Source organism: Callithrix jacchus, chromosome 2 (genome assembly GCF_049354715.1).
Source record: "Callithrix jacchus isolate 240 chromosome 2, calJac240_pri, whole genome shotgun sequence".
Taxonomy (NCBI): Eukaryota; Metazoa; Chordata; class Mammalia; order Primates; family Cebidae; genus Callithrix; species Callithrix jacchus.
In genome coordinates, this window is record NC_133503.1 from 37,150,544 (window position 1) to 37,169,473 (window position 18,930).

The 18,930-nt window shown below is 44.2% G+C and overlaps 1 protein-coding gene across 5 annotated transcripts in view; it reads left to right on the plus strand.

Moving 5' to 3' along the window:
• The window catches only part of CTNNA1 (catenin alpha 1), a 251,454-nt gene that overhangs the window by 73,368 nt on the left and 159,156 nt on the right, over window positions 1-18,930 (plus strand). Inside the window, exons 1-2 of one of the 5 annotated variants that reach the window (XM_054252518.2) lie at window positions 1,342-1,421; window positions 14,075-14,192. The exons of 1 other annotated variant lie outside the window; for it this stretch is intronic. In XM_054252518.2, coding sequence (XP_054108493.1) covers window positions 14,075-14,192 — 118 coding nt within the window. In that variant the 5' untranslated portion in view covers window positions 1,342-1,421. Of the gene's footprint in view, window positions 1-1,341; window positions 1,422-1,929; window positions 2,194-14,074; window positions 14,193-18,930 lie in introns of those variants that run through there. 3 more of the 5 variants (XM_008985629.6, XM_035285834.3, XM_035285843.3) reach the window with 3 other exon arrangements.

Genomic DNA, 18,930 nt, shown 5'->3' on the forward strand with positions numbered 1-18,930 from the left:
AACAAGCTGGGAGGGGAGGATGAGCTCTTGGGGTGGGACGGGAACAAGCTCAATAAGGGACATCTGCTGTGGTGCCTCTCTCTTTTGTGTTTCTTTTGTAAATGTCCTCCCCGCAAGGTGGCTCACGCCTGTAATCCCAGCACTTTGGGAGGCTGAGGAGGATATATTGAGTCCATGAGTTTGAGACCAGTGTGAGTGTGCAGTTCCAGTTACTCCGGAGGCTGAGGTGGGGAGGGTCGGTTGTCCAGTAATTTGAGGTTGCAGTGAGCGGTGATCGCGACACTGCACACCAGCCTAGGAGACAGAGGAAGATCCTGCCTTAAAAACAAAGAGAAAAAAAAAAAAAAGAAAAAAGCCGGGCGCGGTGGCTCATTCCTGTAATCCCAGCACTTTGGGAGGCCGAGGCGGGCGGATCACGAGGTCAGCAGATCGAGACTTGGCCAACAACGTGAAACCCCGTCCCTACTAAAAACACAAAAAAATTAGCCGGGCGTGGTGGCAAGCGCCGGTAGTCCCAGCTACTCTGGAGGCTGAGACAAGAGTATCGCCTGAACCTGTGAGGCAGAAGTTGCAGTGAGCCGAGATCGCGCCACTGCACTCCAGGCTTCGCGACAGTGAGTCTCCGTCTCAAAAAGAAGAAGAAAAAAGAAATGTCCTTAATTAAGAGGGCTTCGGGTGTCCGCATCTGTGGAGTGAGGGGACGGGTTACGTGAATTCTCGAGGCGCTTCCACCTCACATTATGAAAGGTCGTTAGAGTCACATCCTAGTTTCACTCTGTCCCGAAGCAGTGGGGCCTTTCCTTGGCCTCCGCTTCCTCTTCTGTAAACAAGAGAGTGGGCTTAGATCACTTTTCTAGGAGCCTGTGGCTCCGGGACATCTGTGACACTCTTGCGGGGCGCGTGCCCAGGACCCCGCGTCGCAGCGGCGCATCTCTGGGACTCGGCCGGTGTAGGGGGCCGCGCCCGGAGCCTCACCTGTGCTCGGAGCCGTGACTCACCTGCCCTCCCCCGTCCTCCCAGCCCGCGGGCTGTTCCAGGAGTTATCGCTCCTCCTTCCTCTCCGGGTCACTCCTGGCCTAAGCTCCCACCAGGGGTCGGGAAGGAAGGAATTCTGAGGTGGGCGGCGGAGAGGAAGAGGTCCCCCGGGGGTCCCGGGCCAGCGTCGCCAGACTCTTCGCGGTGGGGGCCCTAAGCGGAGACCGTAACGGCGGGGAAGAGCGGGCGGGTCAGCAGCGGGAGGCGCCGGGAAGAGCGGGCCGGAGGGAGGTGCCGGGAAGGGCGGGCGGGGCGGGGGCCGCGCGGGGGCGGGGGCAGGGGCGCGGGGCGGCCCATTTCCTTCTCGGAGCTGGACTGTAGGGAGACAAAGCAGCAGCCGTCGGCTTCGGGCCTCCGGTATCCAGCGCTCGCCCTACTCGCTGCAGGTAACTTTGCACCTCCCTCCCCGCGGGCGCGGGCTCTCTGGCCGGGCCGAGAGGGTCCTTGGGCCGGGCCGTCCCAAGCTGGGCCCCGCAAGCGGCGGGACGGTGGGCGGGCGGGGCGCGGTCTCTTCGTCGACGTCGCCGGGAATTGGGCTCCGGGCGGGCGTGGGTCCCGCGTCGGGCCGGCTGCCCCTTTCCCCGCGGGGTCCGAGCCTGGGACCCGGGCAGGCGCGGCCGGCACTTCCCGGCGCTCGGGGTGTCGGGGGGCCGCGGCGGCTGGGGAGGAGAAGCCACATACCCAGTGCCGCCGCCGCGTTTCCTCTTGGAAAAGTTTTCTCGCGGTTTCCAAACTTTGTTGCCGCGGCCTCCGCGCGCGCGCGCGCGCCTGCCCTGCACCGGGCCCCTCGGCCGCCTTCCTTCCCTGGGGCGGCGCGTCTGGGAGCCGCTTTCCGGGGAAGTGATTGTCGTCTGGTTCTGAGGCTTCCCTGCCCCCTCCCCCTCCCCAGCCGCCGAGACTTCCCCGTGGGGCGGCGGCGCGGACGCTGGCTCCGCGAAGCTGGAGGCCGGAGGCCAGAGCCCGGGCATCTCCCAGACATCCTCGGTACAGCGTGCCACACCCGTGTGGACTTTTGGCGTGACCGTCCACCTGGACTCAGGGATTACTCAGCCTTCCTAGGTTTCTTGTCGGTTGGACGCACTTCGCTTTCGGCCCTAGTTTTCGGGAGTGGCATTCGAGATTTTTTTTTTTTTTAATTGTTGACTTTTAAAGGAGCGGGTATGTGCGTGCGAATGTGAAGCACTTGTTGGAAAAAATGTTGCCTGAATGAATGCCTGACCTTTGCTTGGCTGCAGTGGCTTCCCAGTAATGCAGGCAGCGGTTGGCCCAGTTCCAGGGTTGACTCCCTCTTATGTCTTCCTGCATCTTGGTCAACATTTTTTTTTTTTGGTGCCTGTGTTCTGTACATAATTTACAGTTATTTGGAAAAGAGCGAGATATGTTAAGTCTCCAACTAAATTCGGGGCATTTTATATTTATGATGAAGGAAATGCTTACATCATTGTATTGTTGGGACAGGATAGGCATTTTGTGGAGTGGTTATTTGTGTTTAGTTAGAAGTGATTTTTTAAAGACCGGACAGGTGGGTGTTACTTTAAGGAACAGAGTTTGTAAATCAAATTAATTAGGATGTGTTATTTTGTTTTACAGGAGGAATGAGTCTAGGAATTATCCATAGTTTCTGCCTTATTATTTATCATCTGGACTTTTTTTTTTTTTGAGACAGAGTCTTGCTTCGTCGCCAGGCACCTGGCTGGAGTGCAGTGGTGCGATGTTGGTTCACTGCAACCTCTGCCTCCCAGGTTCAAGCTGTTCTCCTGCCTCAGCCTCCGGAGTAGCTGGGACTACAGGCGCATGCCACATGCCCAGCTAATCTTTGTGTTTTTAGTAGAAACGGGGTTTCACCATGTTGGCCAGGATGGTCTCGATCTCTTGACCTCGTGATCCGCCTGCCTCGGCCTCCCAAAGTGTTGGGATTACAGGAGTGAGCCACCGGGCCCAGCTCCATCTGGACTTTCGAACAGACTTTTTTTTTTTTTTAAAGAAAGGTCTCAGTCCGTTGCCTGGGTTGAAGTGCAGTGGCACGATCACAGCTCACTGTGGCCTCTGTCTCCTGGGCTCAAGTGATCCTCCCACCTCAGCTTTCCATGTAGCTGAGAGTACAGGCACGCGCCACCACACTCGGCTAATTTTTGTATTTTTGGTAGAGATGGGGTCTCTGTCTTGGCCACATTGGTCTCGAAATCCTGGGCTTAAGTGATCCTTTTGCCTCAGTCTACCAAAGTGTTGTGATTACAGGCCTGAGCCAGGGCACTTGGCCCCATCTGGATTTTTATTCAGTTAAAGAATAATTTTTTAATCTGCTTTAGAGTTCACAGTATAATAGAGGAGGCACACACACCTGGTATAGTACAGAGAGACTGCAGTAAGTGCCAGTCTCTCTGTTAAACTAATAGTTTCGTTAGTATAATAGTACTAATGAAACTGTTTTAGCTACTGTGTGAATCGAATCTTACCTAATGCTAACGAAAGAAACTTGTGGAGGCACTGAGAGGGGCCAGCCAATAAGTTTTATTTGAATAAGTCCAGAAAGGCTTCCAGGAGGTGATGGCATTTGATATGGATGAAACATGAGTTACGTTTTTTTAAATGAAGGGAGAAAGTCATGAGAAGTATAAAAGAGCATAGGAATTGAGGAATTGTGGTATCACTCTCCTGATTTTCTTTTCCTTTTTGGCTCATCTCAGTTTCTCTTTTTTTTCCTTGCCATCACTCTTTCCTCTCATACCAGGGGTTCTTTCCAATGTCTCATTGTTCTCTGCACCACTGATGTGGCATCACCTTCATTCCCATCAGTGATACTTAGTTCATACAGTGGCTTAGAGATGAGAGGTGCCTTCTTCCAAGATGAGAATCACTGCTCTGTGCAGCCTCTTCTCAGCCTTATATACTAAAAGCCTGAGCTTTTATTTTAGTGCAGATGTGTCTCCTGATGCACATGGTCACCAGACCCAGTCTGGTCTCAAAATCCTGGGCTCAAATGAGCCCCCTGCCTCACCTGGATATAATTTTTAAAAAATGTAATTCCTAAGGAAAAAAAAATTAATTCCTAAAAAGTCATAGTAAGCAATGAAGTTACGTGGTGTTGCTTGTGATTGTTATTATTACTGTTTTTGAGACAGAGTCTCTGTTGCCCAGGCTATAGTACAGTGGCAAAATCTTGGCTCACTGCAACCACTGCCTCCTGGGTTCAATCGATTTTCCTGCCTCAATCTCCTGAGTAGCTGGGATTACAGGCATCTGGTACCACACCCAGCTAATTTTTGTATTTTTAGTAGACATAAGGTTTCACCATGTTGGCCAGGCTGGTCTTGAATTCCTGACCTCAGGTGATCCACCTGCCTCGGCCTCCCAAACTGCTGGGATTACAGGCGTGAGCCACTACACTGACCCTATTATTGTTAATTTGCCATTGATTATATGTCTGTTACCTGATAAATTATGATTCATCCCATCCTCCCTCTTTTCCCCTCCCTCCCTCTTCCCCTCTCCCCCATCCCAGGCTGGTCTTAAAATCCTGGACTCAAATGATCCGCCTCGCCTGGAAATAATTTTAAAAAAACGTAATTCCTAAAAGGCCATAATAAGCAATGGAGTTATGTGGTGGGGTGTGTCCTGTTGTTAATTTGCCATTGATTATATGTCTATGCTGATGAACTATAATAACATGAATAACATGCTCTTAGGAGTTTTTGTTTTTGAGATGGAGTCTTTCTCTGTCTCCCAGGTTGGAGTGCAATGACGTGATCTTGGCTGACTGCAACCTCTGCCTCCTGGGTTCAAGTGATTTTCCTGCCTCAGCTTCCCGAGTAGCTGGGATTACAGGTGCCCCCCACCATGCCTGGCTAATTTTGTATTTTTAGTAGAGATGGGGTTTCTCCCTGTTGGTTAGGCAGGTTTCGAACTCCTGACCTCAGGTGATGCGCTTGCCTTGGCCTGCAAAAGTGTTGGGATTACAGGCATGAGCCATAGTGCCTGGCCGGGAGTTTTTAATCTTATGAGACTCAGACTGAAAGTTTGAACTTTTGTTATCTGTGTAATGAATAAGATGATTTATAAAGGATATTTTAGGCCGGGTGTGATGACTTATGCCTGTAATCCAGCACTTGGGGAGGCCAAGGCTGGTGGATCACCTGAGGTCAGGAGTTTGAGACCAGCCTGGCCAACGTGGCAAAACCCCATCTCTACTAAAAATGCAAAGATTAGCTGGGTGCGGTCGTGCACGCCTGGAGTCGCAGTTACTTGAGCGGCTGAGGCAACAGAATTGCTTGAACCTAGGAGGTGGTAGGTGCAGTGGGCCAAGATCGCCCAATTGCACTCCAACCTGGGCGACTGAGTGAGAGTCCATCTCAAGGAAAAAAAAAGGATATTTTAACTTTTGATGCTAATTTGGTTTTTCAGTTATGCAGTGCTGGCCAGTACATGTTTTTATCCATGTTAAGTGGGTCATTATTTAGTATCTTCTGTTTACTATGATACCTGACTCATTTCTTTGCCTGCAGCAGGTAACAGGTACTAGTCAATAAATATTGAATTAGTTATAATAGCTATGGTATGTTTAGGGTTGTGCCAGGTTGATACAGGGGTGGAAACATGTTTTGATACCCAGCTTATTAAAATTATTTATTTATTTATTTTTTTGAGATGGAGTTTTCGCTCTTGTTACCCAGGCTGGAGTGCAATGGCACGATCTCGGCTCACCACAACCTCTGCCTCCTGGGTTCAGGAAATTCTCCTGCCTCAGCCTCCTGAGTAGCTGGGATTACAGGCATGCGCCACTATGCCCAGCTAATTTTTTGTATTTTTAGTAGAGACGGGGTTTCATCATGTTGACCTGGATGGTCTCGATCTCTTGACATTGTGATCCACCCGCCTTGGCCTCCCAAAGTGCTGGGATTACAGGCTTGAGCCACCGCGCCCGGCCAAAATTTTTCATTTATAAAACTCATGCTTTACGACCTAGAGAAATACTGTCAACGTTTTGTGTATATCCTTTAATATTTTTTACAGGCAAGTATATTGACTGTATATAATTTTTATAAAAACCAGATTTTTCTTTACATGCTTCTTTGTAACCTGTTGTCCACTTAATCATAATTGGAACATTTCTCTATTAGTAAGATTTTAACTTTTATATATCACTAGGAAGAAATGCTGCCAAATAAACTAGGAAATGCCATCGATTGTCGGATATATTTAGATTTTAGATGTGAACTGTTAAAAAAGTGAAATAATTTGTGCTTTAGAATTGATGAAATATGATTAATTTTATAATGCTGACACAGCATGTTAATGATCCCCTCCTATTCCATTCTGTAGCTTCTTTAATCAGTCCTCTGTTGGACATTTAGTAAGCTTCCAGGGCTGCTTTAGTTTGTAGCTAAATCTTTTACCTATCCTTGATTATTATTATTATTTTTTCCTTTGAGACAGGGTCTTGCTCTGTTGCTCAGGGAGGAGTTCAGTGGCACTGTCATGGCTGACTTTAGCACCTGGGCCCAAGCGATCCTCCCACCTCAGCCTCCTGAATAGCTGAGACTCTAGGCATGAGATACCATGCTTAGCTATTTTTTTTTTTTTTAAGATCATTTCTTTAGGATAACTTCTTAGAAGTAGAATTCTTGAGGGGAGAAGTATGCTATTTAAAAAATAAATAGTGATTAACAAAAATAAAAAAAAAATATAGTGATTAAACATATATAACCTAATATTTAGCATTTTAACTATTTTGAGGTGTGTAGTTCAGTGGCATTGAGTACATTCACAATATTGTGGAACTGTTACTTTTCACTTCCATAGCCTAATGGTACCTCACAAGTTTCTTAGGTTCTCTATTCAGTCCTTTTTCTTTCCCTTCCTCAGACTCCATAATTTCAGTTGCCCTATTTTCAAGTTCATTGATTTATTCCTCTGGCAGCTCAATTCTGCCTTTGAATTCCCCTGGTGACTTTTTCATTTTAGTCATTGTACTTGTCAGCTTTTTTTTTTTTTTTGAGACAGAGTTTCGCTGTTGTTACCCAGACTGGAGTGCAATGGCACGATCTCGGCTTACTGCAACCTCCACCTTCTGGGTTCAAGCAATTCTCCTGCCTCAGCCTCCCGAGTAGCTGGGACTACAGGCGTGTACCACCATGCCCAGCTAATTTTTGTATTTTTAGTAGAGACGGGGGTTTCACCTTGTTGACCAGGATGGTCTCGATCTCTTGACCTCGTGATCCACCCGCCTCAGCCTCCCAAAGTGCTGGGATTACAGGCGTGAGCCACCGCGCCCGGCAGTACTTTAGACATTCTTGATCTAATATCTGAATACTTGAAGTGGGTACTGTTGGCTGACTGTTGAATGAAGTTGAAATGGAAGGTTTTGATAGCAGGTCACAATCCTTTGATAGTAAAGGAAATGTCTCTTGTGGTGGTTGGATATATAATAAGTTCTGGAAAGCCCCATGCTGGTGGTGGTGTCATCCAGAAAGAATTTGGTAACTGAATTTCTGTGTAGGAGTGTTCCTTGTCAGGGATGTTGGAGATCTGCCTTCTTAACTGTAGTCCTTCGTCAGTCTCTTCAGAGGTTGATGCCCACTTAGCTCTTGAAGCAGATATTCTAAGTAAATAATATTTTGTATTCTTATATTCTGTGGTTTAGTTGTATGTATGTGCTGTTGTGAAAATAATTCATTTGACTCCTTTATATCTTGATTGTGGAGGTAATCACACACAACTGTTATTTATTTTTTGAGACAGAGTCTTGCTCTGTCACCAGGTCTGGAGTGCAGTAGCATGATCGCAGCTCACTGCAACCTACGTCTCCTGAGTTCAAGTGATTCTCCTGCCTCAACTTCCTGAGTAGCTGGGATTACAAGCATGTGTCACCACGACCTGGCTAATTTTTTTTTTTTTTTTTTGGGAAACAGTCTCAACTCTGTCATCCAGGTTGGAGTACAGTGGCACAATCTTGTCTCACTACAACCTCTGCCTCCCAGGTTCAGGAGATTCTCCTGCCTCAGCCTCCTGAGTAGCTGAGACTACAGACACACGCCACCATGCCCAGCTAATTTTTGTAGTTTTAGTAGAGACGGTGTTTCACCATGTTGGCCAGGATGGTCTTGATCTTTTGACCTCGCGATCCACCTGCCTCAGCTTCCCAAAGTGCTGGGATTACAGGCGTGAGCCACTGCACCTGGCTGACTTGGCTAATTTTTTTATTTTTAGTAGAGATGGGATTTCACCATGTTGGCTAAGATGGTTTCCAACTCTTGACCTCAGATGATCTGCCTGCCTCCTAAAGGTGCTAGGATATCAGGCGTGAGCCACCTGCCTGGCCCACACAACTATTTTTAGAATGGTAGATGAGAGAGTGAATTTTATTGCACATAAAAGGTAAAAAAAAATTTTAGGGGTGAGTTTGGCTGTCTACGTGGTGGTAAGTAAGTAGTGAAAAACATGAACCTAATTATTCTTTCTACTTTCCTTGCTCAAATCATTTTTCTCTCGTGACTAAAGCCACACACTTTGAAGTCTTTCTGTTGTTGTTGAGACAGGGTCTCACTCAGTCATCCAGGCTGGAGTGCAGTGGTGCAATCATGTCTCACTGCAGCCTTGACTCTCAGGCTGAAAGTGATCCTCTCACCTCAGCCTCCTGAGTAACTGGGAGTACAGGTGCCTGCCACCATGACTGGCTAATTTTTGTGTTTTCTGTAGTGACAGTTTTGCCATGTTGCCCAGGCTGGTCTTGAACTCCTGAGTGGTCCACTTGCCTTGGCCTTTCAAAGAGCTGACATTACAGGCATGAGCCACTGTGCCCAGCTCACTTTGAAGACTTAAAGAAATTTTGGTTATGCTATGCATGTTGAAGGATTTAAGTCTTATTGGCACCTTCTGTTATTTGTAAGGAAAAAAGTAAAACACATCAGGCATCTAGAAGAGTCTCAGAGAGCAGCAGTTTCTGAAACTTGCCCAGGTGTGCCTGCTTCCAGGCCTTGAAGTTGTTGCGTGTACAACTTGGTGATCTGCTCCGCCCCCCACATGCTGTGGGCCTGGATTGAATGGACTGAACAGTGTGTGGAATTAGTCTGGCATGACTTGCCTTGGCTCGTGCTGTTTGTTCACTGGTGGGAGCCCTATACTGAATTATCCATTATTGAAAGTTCAAAGTGTGCAGAAAGAACCACACTTCAAAAATAAAATGTCAACATTGTCCTTTCTCTGTTGGAGCCTAATGTTCATTATTTTCTTTAGTTTTTTTTTTTTATAAGTATTGAACTTTTTTTCTCCATGTGCAAGTATGCCACAACCCTGTTTCTAATGGAGCTTGAAATTAGCATGCATTTCCATTTAATTGTTGATGACTGTCATTGATCAACCCCTCTTTTTGATTAGAATTTAATTTGTGTTTTTTCACTGGCTGCAAGTTTGGAGTAATGCATGTAATGTAAATACAGTTCAAAGGGCAACCTCAGATGTTCTAAATACTTGTAACATTTGCTCGTTTGGAACAATATTGTACGAGTAGTATGATGGGATTTTTTTTTAATGTCTGTCATTTTTTTCATGTTCCTTTCTTTTTTTTTTTCTTTTCTTTTCTTTTTTTCTTTTTTTTTTTTTTTTTTGAGAAGGAGTTCGCTCTTGTTGCCCAGGCTGGAGTGCAATGATGCAATCTTGGCTCACTGCAACCTCCGCCTCCCGGGTTCAAGTGATTCTCCTGGCTCAGCCTCCTGTGTAGCTAGGATTACAGGAGCCCGAAACAGTGCCCACTACTTTTGTATTATTTAGTAGAGATGGGGGTTTCTTCCATGTTGGTCAGGCTAGTCTTGAACTTCCAACCTCAGGTGATCCGCCTGCCTCAGCCTCCCAAAGTGCTGGAATTATAGGTGTGAGCCACCACACCAGGCCTCATGTTCCCATTTTATTAAAACGAGTGATGGAACTATATTGTGGAAGTTACTGTAATTTTCATCTTTAAGAGATTATTTTATTTTAGACTAAAGGGGCTTAACAGAAGACAAATTGGTCTTTATTATTTTTTTTTTTTTGAGACGGAGTTTCGCTCTCGTTACCCAGACTGGAGTGCAATGGCACCATCTCGGCTCACCACAACCTCTGCCTCCTGGGTTAAAGCATTTCTCCTGCCTCAGCCTCCTGAGTAGCTGGGACTACAGGTGTGCACCACTGTGCCCAGCTAATTTTTGTATTTTAGTAGAGACAAGGGGTTTCACCTTGTTGACCAGGATGGTCTCAATCTCTTAACCTCGTGATCCCAAAGTGCTAGGATTATAGGCATGAGCCACTGCGCCTGGCCGTTGTCTTTCTTAATTGCTAGTTTTAAGGCTAGTTTTTTTCCTGGATTGCTTAGTTTTGACTATTTCATTCCATTATATCAAGCTGTGAATTTCCTTCATTTTCTTGTTCTGAGGTTTCATTATTAAATATTGTCAAAAATAAGTGGATCATCAGCTGTCTTGAAAGTATTTTATTGCTGTGGTTTATTTTATTTTGTCAGTATTTGACATTCTGAATTGAAGATGTGAGTTGGAAGCCTGGCTAATTACCAAGTTACATAATCCTGTATTTGTTTATTAACCAGGTTAGACTACAGACTGTTCTTGAAACTGAAAGTGCTGTTATAAGTCAGAAAACACATTCATTATGGCCTATTTCAAATTAAATGAATGATAGAGCCTTTGATAGAGCCTGTGCCCTTTGTGGCTCTGATACATGCTTGCTTTCTAGGCAAACATGCATTGTTACCCTATGGTATGTTGAGTGTTTTGTTAGGTTAAATATTTCAGTAATAATCCAAACTTTTTTTTTTTTTTTGAGATAAGGTCTCAAAAAATAAGGTCACCCATGCTGGAGTGCAGTGGTGTGATCTCCAGCTCATTGTAACCTCTGCTCCACTGGGCTCAAGCTGTCCTCCAGCCTCAGCCTTCTGAGTAGCTGGGACCATAGGTGTGTACCATCACACCCAGCTAATATTTAATGTTTATAGTGGAAGCAGAGTCTCACCATGTTGCCCAGGCTGGTCTCGAACTCCTGAACTCAAGCGATCTGCCCACCTTGGCCTCCAAAATGCTGGGATTATAGGCATGTGCCACTGTGCCTCCAAACTCTTAATCAGGGTTTAAGGCTAGTATTGTGAAATATGATGGTGCAGTGAATAAGCTAGAGGCTGAAAGGGAGAGAGATGTTACTATTACTGATGAATCAGTGTTTTTGGGTGTTACATTCCTGGGGATCTCTAAATTGGCATAAGGTTTCATGAGGGATTCATTCATTACCATTCTCTTGCTTCTTTGGACCTGGGTTATCACGTTTTTAGAAAAGCTTTGGAATGACTTTGAAGTGTGTCTTTAGAAACCTGCCATTTTGGAGAGAAGTGACTAAATGAAGTGTGAGTTTGATCCCTTGAGAGGGGAAAAAAAAGTCCAAGGAAATGGAAGATGGCAACTTTTGAGAGAAATTTATTTTGGGGTCTTTAAGACCAGTGAAAGGTGTGATTTTTTTTTTAGTAGCTTTGAGTCAGTCTAAAGCAGTAGTTTGCTGTTATCTCTCTCTCTTTTTTTTTTTTTTGTTTGAGCTCACTCTGTTGCCCAGACTGGAGTGGGAGTGCAGTGGCATGATCTCTGTTCACTGTAACCCCTGCCTTCAGGATTCCAGCAATTCTTCTGCCTCAGCCTTCGGATTAGCTGGGATTACAAGTGTCTGCTACCATGCCTGGCTAAGTTTTGTATTTTTAGTAGACACAAGGTTTCACCATGTTGGCCAGGCTGGTCTTGAACTCCTGACTTAAGTGATCCACCTGCTTTGCTTCCCAAAGTGCTGTGTATAGGCAAGAGCCACTGTGTCTGGCCATTTTGCTGAATCTCAATTGCATTGGGAAGGGCTCACTTAAATACAGTACATTTATGAAGTCTGCCTTGCAAAGCAATGTGCTGTGTGCTGGAGAGATGTTAATGTGTAAGCCACCATTGCTAACCCTAGGAAATTTATGAACTCAGGAGATGAGATTTGGCAAAATAATTGATAGGTAGGAATTGGCAATTTATACCCATTATTTTTGCTCATCTCTAATGAGAGATGTCTCTTATTTCTTTGTGCATGTCAGTGTTGCTAGATGAAACCTAAAGCAGTTGAGCTACTTCAGTTAAACATACATAGAGTGTTTGATTAGATGAAAGTTACCACGATCAAAAAAACTGTGGTGCATGTGCTCAGAAGAGCTCAGTTTCATGGAAGACACACACACACACACAAAATACTGCTATGTGGCAAGTGCTAGGGGATGTTGTGTCTTTTTGTGAGCTCTTTTTGTGAGGTAGAGATGACAGATGTCTGAGTCTTGAAGGAGAATCAGTAGCTTTCCAGTTGGAGAAGACTGAAGGGTGCTTTGGGCAGAGAACGGTCGTGTGTAAAGATCTGGAGGCATGCACATATTACTGGGGAATATTTTCATGGAGTGGAGACAGGTTATAAGGCTGACAGGCTAGTTTAGGCAAGGCTCACGGGAGTTTTGGCTTCATCCTGTCTGTGCTAGGGAAACAATACTGTGGCCACCCCCCCAGAGGGAGTGACCCAATGATAATGATAACTAGGGCTCCCTGAGGAATGATTGGAAATTAGAAGACTCCCAGATACCAGAGATAACAAAGACCTAGGCTAGAGCCCTGAGAACAGGAAGGAGTTAGCAGGCTGAGTGAGGTGTGTACTGAGGTGCAGAGGAGAAAGAAAATGAGGCTAGTCTCCTTCTAGGGACCCGGTTTGGTGGAACTTTGGTCAGCGAAGAGGGGGAAGGCCACAGTGGGAATATACTGGAGAACAGAGGGGATACTTGATTTGGGGTTCATGGAGTTTGAGGAGCTCAGCTCTGCAGTTAAGTGCATGGAGAAGTCCTGTGCTTGTGAAAATGCAGCTCTGGTGAAGGCATGTCTCATCCCTTCCCACATTTACTGTGGTAACTTGAAGAGGTAGGATTTGCTCCTTTACCTTTGCTTTTTAGGGGACGGAGGAAAGGGGTTGTTTCAGTTTCTCAAATAGTTGTTGTGAACAGTTAAGAGTACAATGGGTCCAAATATTTTTAAGATAGGAAGTATAAAGCTCAACCCTCTAATGCCTTCTGAATTTCTTAGCTTTTCTTTCTGCTTATTCTCTGCCATTTCACTGTGCATCCTCGATTTTTCACTCACTGTGGTTCCTGGAAGGTTCTGGTGTTCTTTGACACCATTGCCTTTCGCAACCTGAAACAACCTCCCTGCCCCCAAAACAGTATGTCAGAAACTCAGTGAGGCCTTCCTGACTATTTGGGGATTGTCTTTTGGGGGTTCCTGGAGCACTTAGAACATTATACCTTCTGTTGTATTGTAACTCTTTTCCTGTATAGACTACTAAGCACTTTCCTCCCACTTTTTTGGGGGGAAAATCTTCAAACCTACAGAAAAGTTGAAAGAACTACAGTGAGTACTTGATTTACCAGATGACCAACTGTTAACATTTTTCGAATTTTCTCAGTTACTCTATGTAAACTTAGGAGTCATTTGAAGACCTCATGCCACTTCACTCTCCAGCATGTTATTCTGATGAATAATGTAACAGGCCCCCCTGATACTACTATTACACTCAAGACCTTTTATATTGATATGGCAGCATGTAATACCTTTTAAAGAGCAGTCTGAGGGGTTAGCATTGGCTCTCCCTGAGAGCTCTTGAGAAATGCAGAATCTTAGGTCCTACCCTAGATATTATGAATCAGAATCTGTGTTTTAACAAGCTCCCCAGAAGTACTGATTTTTTTATACAGTCCATATTCAGATTCTCCCAGTTGTTCTAGTGATATAGCCTTTATGGTTTTTCTTTTTTTTTTTTTTTTTTAATCAGAAATCAATAAAAGATCACATATTGCATTTGGTTGTCACGTGTCTTTAGCCTTCACTTCCAGCTTCCCCACTTGGGACTGTGATATTTTTGTAGAGTTTAGGTCAGTTTTGTAGATGTTCTATATTTTGGATTTGTCAGATAGGTGTGATGATTTTTTGTTTGTTTGTTTTTTGAGATGGAGTCTCACTGTCATCCAGGCTGGAGTGCAATGGCTCGATCTTGGCTCACTGCAATGTCTGCTTCCTGGTTGAAGGATTCTCATGCTTCAGCCTGCCAAGTAGCTGGGACTACAGGCATGTACCACCATACCCAGCTAAGTTTTGTTTGTTTGTTTTTAGTAGAGATAGGGTTTTATCATGTTGGCCAGGCTGGTCTCAAATTCCTGACCTCCAGTGATCCACCCACCTTGTCCTCCCAGATTACAGGCATGAGCCACCATGTCTGGCTTTTTTTTTTTTTTTTTAATGGAGTCTTGCTGTGTTGCCTAGGCTGGAATACAGTGGCTGTTTGCAGGCACAATCATTGCATGCTAAACTCCTAAATTCCTGGGTACAAGTGATTCTTCTGCCTCAGCCTCCCTAGTAGCTGGTACTGTTGGTGCAAGTCTCTGTACCTGGCTTGATGTTTCTTTCTTAGGGCATTCAGTGGGTCAGATTATTCCACTGGTGATGATGCTAAGTTTAAACACTTGGTTAAGTAGCATTTTCCAGATTCCTGTGTTATAAGGACAGAATGGTCTTTTGGTCTTATTAATTAATTGCTGCAGTGATCTGCTAGCAATTTCCAATTCATCTTTCTGTCTCTGGCATCTAGCAAGATTCCTGAACATAATTGGTCAGTCATTGATGAATGGATGACTAAATAGGTCATCCGAGATACATACTACAATACAAGTTTCAGAGGCCATTTTTTCTTGTTTTCTTTTTTTAGTTTTTATTTTTGTAGAGACTGGGTCTCTACAAAAGACACAGGCTGTTCTGGAACTCCTGGGCTCAAGCGATCCTTCTGCATTGGCTTCCCAAAGTTCTGGGATTACAGGTGTGAGCCACTGAGCCTGGCTCACTCTTGTTTTTCTGCTCAGTCTGGGTAACTTCTCAGATTCTCTAATCAAGTCCAGGCATCTTTTTGCCTGGCTCTCCAACAAAGTACCTTACTCTTCTTCCTGTGCGCTTCTTAGCTGTGTGAAAGGTTTCTCCTCCCTTAGTCCCATTGTGTTTTTAAATTTTTATAGATTGATTGATTGATTGATTGAGAGGGAGGCGCATTCTGTTTCCTAGGCTGGAGAGCAGTGGCATGATCTCAGCTTACTGCAGCCTCTGCCTCCCGGGTTCAAGTGAGTCTCCTGTCTCAGCCTCCTGATATTTTTATTTAAAAAAATGATTTTTGGCTCAAGGAAATCAGTTTGGTCCCATTGTTCTAAAACAAAAACCTCTTCTATATTTTCTCTTTTCTCTTGTGCCTCCAGTCCAGATGCTTGTTTCACATTCTTTGCTTTTTAGACTAGTCATCCAGTCTCATGGAAACAGGGACTTTCCTCTTTATCCATTATCAGTTTTTATTAAGGCTTGATGCAGCTTATATAAAACGCTCTTCCATTGTTAATGGTCTCAACTATAATACGATGGAAGCTAAGGAAATGAACATAGATATCCAGTCCATACAGCAAACTGTCACTTCACCTCAGGAGCTTGTTTTGTTTTCCTTCACTTGACCTCTCACTGCTTCTTGCTCTATTCCAGCCCCATTGGCCTTCTCTTTTTGTCAGTCCTGTGTTGCCTCTGCCTGGAATGCTCTCTTCCCCCAGGTACTCACTTAACTGGTTCTTTCCTGACTTTGAGATTTCAGCTCAAGTGTTGTCAAGACAGAAAGACCTCTAAGGACCCTACCTAATTCCATTACCATTACGCTGCTTAATTTTCTTCCTAGCTCTGATATTGTCTTCTTTGTTTAGTTATTTATGCCATTACTGCAATGAAGGCTTCATGAAGGCAGGGATCTTTTTTTTCTTGTTGCACTCATATTGGTGAGTGAAGGCTAAATGATTGGCTGAATATTGTTTTTTTAAGGTTTACTTTTTATCCTTTGCTTAGTGCTTTTTGTTTTAATCTGTTTGTCTCCTGATACTTATAGCACAGCAACTCCAACTGCTCTCATTGCCTTTGGTGCCTGCAAGAAAATAAGAAAAGGAGCAAAATAAAAATGATGTAGCTGTTTTATTATTATTATTATTTATTTATTTATTATATTTTTATTTTTGAAACAGGGTCTCCCTCTATCACTCAGCTTGGAGTGTAGTGGGATGATCATGGCCCAGCGCAGCCTTCACCTCTCAGGTTCAAGTGATTATCCCACCTCAGCCTCCTGAGTAGCTACCTGGGACCATGGGTGTGTGCCACCATGCGCAGCTAATATATATATATATATATATATATATATTTTTTTTTTTTTTTTTTTTTTTTGAGACGGAGTTTCGCTCTTGTTACCCAGGCTGGAGTGCAATGGTGCGATCACGGCTAACCGCAACCTCCGCCTCCTGGGTTCAAGCAATTCTCCTGCCTCAGCCTCCTGAGTAGCTGGGATTACAGGCGTGAGCCACCATGCCCAGCTAATTTTTGTATTTTTAGTAGAGACAGGGTTTTACCATGTTGACCAGGATGGTCTCAATCTCTTGACCTCGTGATCCACCTGCCTTGGCCTCCCAAAGTGCTGGGATTATAGGCGTGAGCGCCACCACGCCCGACCTATCTTTTTCTTTTTAAAAATTTTTTTGTAGTGGTGAGGTCTCTATGTTGCCTAGACTGATCTCAACCTCCTGAGCTCAAGTGATCTTCCCAACCTTGGCCTCCCAAAGTGCTGGGATTACAGGCCAGACTGTGTCTTCATTAAGTGTTGCCTTGATTTTTTTTTTGGCCATTACCAGGAGATTTGAGAGTTGAGGTTCTGAATGCTGTGTTAACTCTGCTTAATGCAGATGCAGCCTGGCATACCTGTGATGGCACTAAGTAATCCACCACAGTCTTTTGTCTTGTGCAGTGTGACAGTTAATGTTGCTTTCGGTACTTTTAATTTCTGAATTTCCTGATTTGCATTTAAATGAACCATCCTACCATTTCATTAAGTTAACCTTGTTAAAAAAAAAAGAATTGGCATTGAGTAGCATGGTAAAGATAGTCTAAATCTGCCACAATATAATGATGAAAATTCAGGAGCCAGACACATTTTAAGGATGATGTGGCGATTCTGTTGTAAGTGAATGTTGAATGTCTTTGGAGAAAGTAGGTAATTCTTTGCACAAATGAGGCAATTTGCCAATTATCAGCCCCCTTGGTTCTGATAGAACTACGCTTTTATTTTCTCCTCTTTGCTTCTCCATTTCTCTTTCTGTTGTAAAGATTGCTAGCCAAATGATTGCATCTCTGCCCCTTTCTGAATTTATAGCAAACTTTTGCTCTATAGCTAAGATTGCCATTTATAAGGTAATGAAGACCAAATAACTACAGTTTAACTTTTATTTAGTTCCATTAAGCATGATTCCTCCTGGAAAAACCTAGGGTTGCTGTAATTCATTAAGGTTGGCTAGCTCTAGTAGGTTTTGTAATAGATCTTACAAAGGAGTGCTCTGGAAGTTAATTGGAAAAGTAGGAACTGCCAAGAGTTTAAAAGTTATTTGTTTAGTTACTCTGAACAATACCATTAATTTTAGAGAACCAGAAGATATGACTCAAATTAAGACAGGAGCCTTGTCTTGGGAGACTTGTAAATATTTGCAAATCATGTTGCATAAATTCAGCTGAACTAATAACTGTCTGCCCTGCATAAAGCTCCTAGACAGCAACTTAAGGGATATAAAGAAACATAAGCATAGTTATCATTTTTAAACTTAAAATATAGCTCTGAAGACCATATGCTAAACCTGAGAAAATTAATTAAGTTTAATAAAACAATTCAGTGGTTGTTGAATGATAACATAAATGAAAAGAGTACCAGAATTTCCGGACTGGAAGGATTTGGAGTATAGAATTCAACCTCTTTCATTTTATAGATGATAAAACCAAGGATCCAGAAAGGTAAAGTGACTTACCCAAAAGTCAGAGAATAAGTGACAGAACTGATTCCAGAAGCTGATGTTTCAAGTAGAACACCTTCTCTTTAGATTTTAAGCTACCTTTATTTTTTGAAATCCTTTTAGGATTGGGATCACTAAAAACATGCCTTGGCTCTGTAGTATCATTGCATGATGTTTGGTGTCACTCTTGGCAGGACCCTGCCTTCATGAAGCTTACACTGTAGTAATGGCATAAATAAGTAAACGAAGACAGTTTGAGCTAAAAGAAAATTAAGCAGGGTAATAAGAAATGGAATTAGTATGGTCCTTAGAGCACTTTTCTGTCATGACAGCATTTGAGCTGAAATCTGAAAGGAAAAAACTGGTCTTCTGGGGGAGGAGAGCATTTCCAGGCAGAGGGAACACAGATGAGGCAGTGTCTTTGAGGACTGACACAAAGAGAAGGCCAGTGTGGTTAGAACAGGGCAAGAAGTAAGTGATCAAGTGAAGGAAAGCACAAAAACAAGCTCCTTGGCACTTTGGATTAAAGGTGCTGTACAGGGCAGTCTGCTTCCATTACGGTTATTGAAAGTCTTGAAAATACACAGAGTTCTCAATTTTCAAGTGTCTGTGTATTTTAAGTTTCTTAATGTAAGTGAGCGGTTAGAGTCCTTTGCTTTAACTCCTTTAGAAGCGGGGTTAGGGAGGCCGAGTCTGGGGAATTTTTTTTTTTTGAGACGGAGTTTCGCTCTTGTTACCCAGGCTGGAGTGCAATGGCGCGATCTTGGCTCACCGCAACCTCTGCCTCCTGGGTTCAGGCAATTCTCCTGCCTCAGCCTCCTGAGTAGCTGGGATTACAGGCACGCTCCACCGTGTCCAGCTAATTTTTTGTATTTTTAGTAGAGACAGGGCTTCACCATGTTGACCGGGATGGTCTCGATCTCTTGACCTCGTGATCCACCCGCCTTGGCCTCACAAAGTGCTGG